Source organism: Malus domestica, chromosome 12, assembly GCF_042453785.1.
Source record: "Malus domestica chromosome 12, GDT2T_hap1".
Lineage (NCBI taxonomy): Eukaryota > Viridiplantae > Streptophyta > Magnoliopsida > Rosales > Rosaceae > Malus > Malus domestica.
Genome location: NC_091672.1, coordinates 25,257,687 through 25,261,380, shown reverse-complemented (window position 1 = coordinate 25,261,380; position 3,694 = coordinate 25,257,687). Strand labels below are relative to the sequence as shown.

At 40.4% G+C, this 3,694-nt stretch overlaps 1 protein-coding gene across 1 annotated transcript; it reads left to right on the top strand.

Moving 5' to 3' along the window:
* Positions 1-408: 408 nt before the first annotated feature.
* Positions 409-3,096, top strand: LOC114819958 (pentatricopeptide repeat-containing protein At2g38420, mitochondrial-like). Its single transcript, XM_029089709.2, has one exon. The coding sequence runs from the start codon at positions 570-572 to the stop codon at positions 2,268-2,270; it is 1,701 nt and encodes a 566-aa protein (XP_028945542.1). The 5' UTR covers positions 409-569; the 3' UTR covers positions 2,271-3,096.
* Positions 3,097-3,694: the final 598 nt, after the last annotated feature.

The window sequence follows — 3,694 nt, the reverse complement described above, 5'->3', positions numbered from 1 at the left end:
AAAAAGTCAATCTTAGTACTATTCACGTTACCCTTTATTTTGTCCTTATCATTAAAACTCAAAGTTTTCAAGCTCTTTTCATTAGTTTTCCTTTTTTAGGGAACTTTAACGAACCTCATAATTTAATATTAATTTTCGTACTATTATTATAGTATATTATATCAAAAACATAAAATGATGAAGAATTAATAAATAATCTAATTTTTGAAAGAATCATCTTAACATTTCCGAAAACAATAATTTTTATTTTTAGTCGAAAAGTCATCAAAATAAAAAAGAGTTTCTTCAACACATGATAGTTACGAAATTTTAATAATTCGTTGCTCTAACACATCACCTCGGACACAGTTGGTTGATCGACACTAACCTTCCTCAAAACCATAAATTGATCGGCACTCACGGTTGATTGGTCGTTAAAAAGCCTCAGTTGCATTGAAATTATGCATGATAAAAAAAAGCCGCAACATCATAAATCAAACCAAACCAAACCGAACAAACCGACCCGTTTGGTTACTTTTCTGACCAAAGTTGTTTGACGTAATAGGCCTAATAAAGCACAAACAAAGGTTATGTCTTGTGATCCAAAAAAACACATATGGGCCGTTTCCAGCCCGTTAACATGCCCAAAATACTACATGTCGTTTTTATCGTCTTGTTCATTAGCGTTCCAACAGCGCAGCACAGTTGCAAGAAGTTGCAGAAATCAAAGAATACCAACGAGTATTTCCAACCTGAAACCAACAGATGACCGCAAACAATTCGAACTCGAAATCGAATCAAGAATGGTGAGAGCCTCTGCACTAAAACCCAGCAGCAAATTCTTCCTGAGAAAGCACAGGAAATGGCCAGTGTCGCCCTACAACACTCGGTGGCACCAAATCTTCAACCAAAACCAAGCCTTCCAGAGCCTCAAAAAATCATCGCCGCCGCCGGAAAACCAGCCGCACCTCCTTCTTCCGACGCTCGTTTTCTCCTTCAGCACCTACAACGTCGACCCAACTCCGGAAGCCTACCACTTTGTCCTCAAAACTCTCACCAAAACCTCCCAATTCGACCACATCGCTCCGGTTCTCCGCCGGCTCGAAACTGTCGAAAAGTTCGACACGCCGGAGCATATTTTTGCCCATCTGATTGGTTTTTATGGCCGTTGGAACAGAACCCAGGACGCCATTGATCTGTTTTACAGGATTCTCAGGTTCAGGTGTGTCCCTTCTGCTCACTCTCTCAATGCATTGCTGTATGTGCTTTGTGGGTCCTGTGAAGGTCTTAAATTGGTGCCTGAGATTTTGCTCAGGAGCCATGTAATGGGCATCCGGCTCGAAGAATCGAGCTTTCGGATTTTAATCGATGCACTGTGTGCAATTGGGAAGGTTGGATATGCTATTGACATTATGAATTGTATGATGAATAATGGGTATGGTTTGAATGTGAAGATTTGCTCTTTGATATTGTCATCAATGTGTGAACAGAAGGATTCAGAGGGTGTTGATGTTATGGGGTTTTTGGGAGAAATGCAGAAGCTTGGGTTTTGTCCTGGGATGATGGACTATTCCAATGTGATTAGGTTTATGGTGAAGCAGGGGCGGGGTTTGGATGCTTTAAATGTGGTGATTAAGATGAAAGGGGAAGGAATTAAGCCTGACGTTATTTGTTATACCATGGTCTTACATGGCGTTATCACGGAAGGGGATTTCAAGAAGGCGGATCAGGTTTTTGATGAGTTGCTTGTGTTGGGTTTGGTTCCTGATGTATATACTTACAATGTGTATATAAATGGTTTGTGTAAGCAGAATAAAGTTGAATCCGGAATGATGATGATTTCTTCTATGGAAGAGTTGGGTTGCAAGCCTAATTTGATTACTTACAACATCTTGCTGAAGGCCCTGTGTAACAATGGGGAGCTTAGGAGGGCGAGAGAGCTTATGCGTGAGATGACGTTAAACGGTGTTGGGGTAAACTTGCAGACGCATAGGATTATGCTGGATGGTCTGTTTGGCAAAGGAGACATTGAGGAAGCTTGTGTTTTTATGGAAGAAATGTTAGATAAGGTTCTTGTTCGTTTTTGTTCCTCGTTCGATGAGGTGATCTATGGGTTGTGCCACAGGGGTTTGGCTTGTAAAGCAATGGAATTGCTGAAGAAAATGATTGACAAGAACGTTGCGCCCGGAGCAAAGGCTTGGGAAGCACTGCTCCTTAGCTCAGGATCTGAACCCAGCTTAGAAGAGACTACTTGGACGGGTTTGGTGGAGCCAATGGTAGCACTTCCATAGGTGATGGATCACCAGTTAACAGTGCATCTGATGTTTATACTTACCATGCATATTCAAATCGTTTGTGCAAGCAGAACAATATGGAGGCAGGATTAAACATGATTTCATGTATAAGAGCTGGGGTGCAATTCTAATTCGATTACTTGAGATGACGTTAAAAGGGTCTCAGAGTTAACTTGCAGGCTCATAGGATTATGTTGGATGGTTCGTCTGGCAAAGGAGACGTTGATGAAGCTTGTGTCTTTATGGAAGAAATGTTTATAAGGTTCTCGTTCGTTTTTGTTCCTCATTCAGTGAGGTAATTTACAGGTTGTGCCAAAGGGGTTTGGGTTGTAAAGCAATGGAATTGGTCAAGAAAATGGTTGACAAGAACGTTGCGTCAAGACCAAAGGCTAGGGAAGCACTGCTCCGAACCCGGTTTAGAAGAGACTACTTGGACTGGTTTGGTGGAGCCAGTTATAGCACCAACAGATAACCAGTAAACTGTGCATCTTTGTCATACATGTACCATTAGTTGTTTGTGCCGTATAGAATCCACAGCGACAGTTGATTGACTACTCCTGCACAGTGCAAAGCTGCATGCATCCATGTGCATCAGATTCCTTTACTTCTAACGTTTTGCTGAAGATGGGCAATTGAGCCTGACTCGTCGTGCTGTACTAGTGCCGGCCTTTTGTCTCTTCCTCCGAAAATGTTGGCATAAAACTGTATGTACATTCATACCAACCTAGATTCTTCCGTTTTACTTGCTAGCCTATGGTGGTGTTACTCTTGTTCTTGGTTTGTTCTTAAACGCAACCATTCAGTGAAATTTTTCTTGAGGACCTATAGACGTTCGATACCAACATATACCTAACCATTATCAACGGTCCTCGATCACTCAATTTAAGCGTTTCGATTGTGTAGATTTTTTGGGCCAAAATTAAGCCACAGAAAATCACTCATGTGGAACCAAAACCTAGTCACCTACTTCCTTTTAATTCAATAATGTGAGATTTGAAGTACATAAACTTTAGAGGGAAAAAAGATAAAAGCGCTCTGTTCTTTGATCACTTCAATCTTATCTTGTTTTATGTGGGAAAAATAGCAGCCATTCACTTAGAACGTAAAAATATGCGACTTCAAGTCAATAAGGCTTCTCATTGTGCGAGAGTTGAGGGAAAGATTGTCTGTCATATGCAGACTTATTGTTATTTTATAAAGAGACTATTTTCACGACTCAAACTCGTAACATTTTAATCATAAAACAGAAAAAAAAAAAAACATTTTCATTGCGTCTCACTCTGATTTCCTTAAAAAGTAAAAACCAACAAATAAAAGTAAAAAAGAAACAAATTTGCTGGCTATTAACCTTTGTCCAGTGAAATCATTGAGGCATCCAGAGATCGCTGGTTGTCGCCTTTCCAAAAGATTGCCGGTGTGAA

What these genes read in the sequence shown, in the direction of transcription:
- LOC114819958 (XM_029089709.2), top strand. Translation starts at nt 570, where the DNA reads ATGTCTTGTGATCCAAAAAAACACATATGGGCCGTTTCCAGCCCGTTA.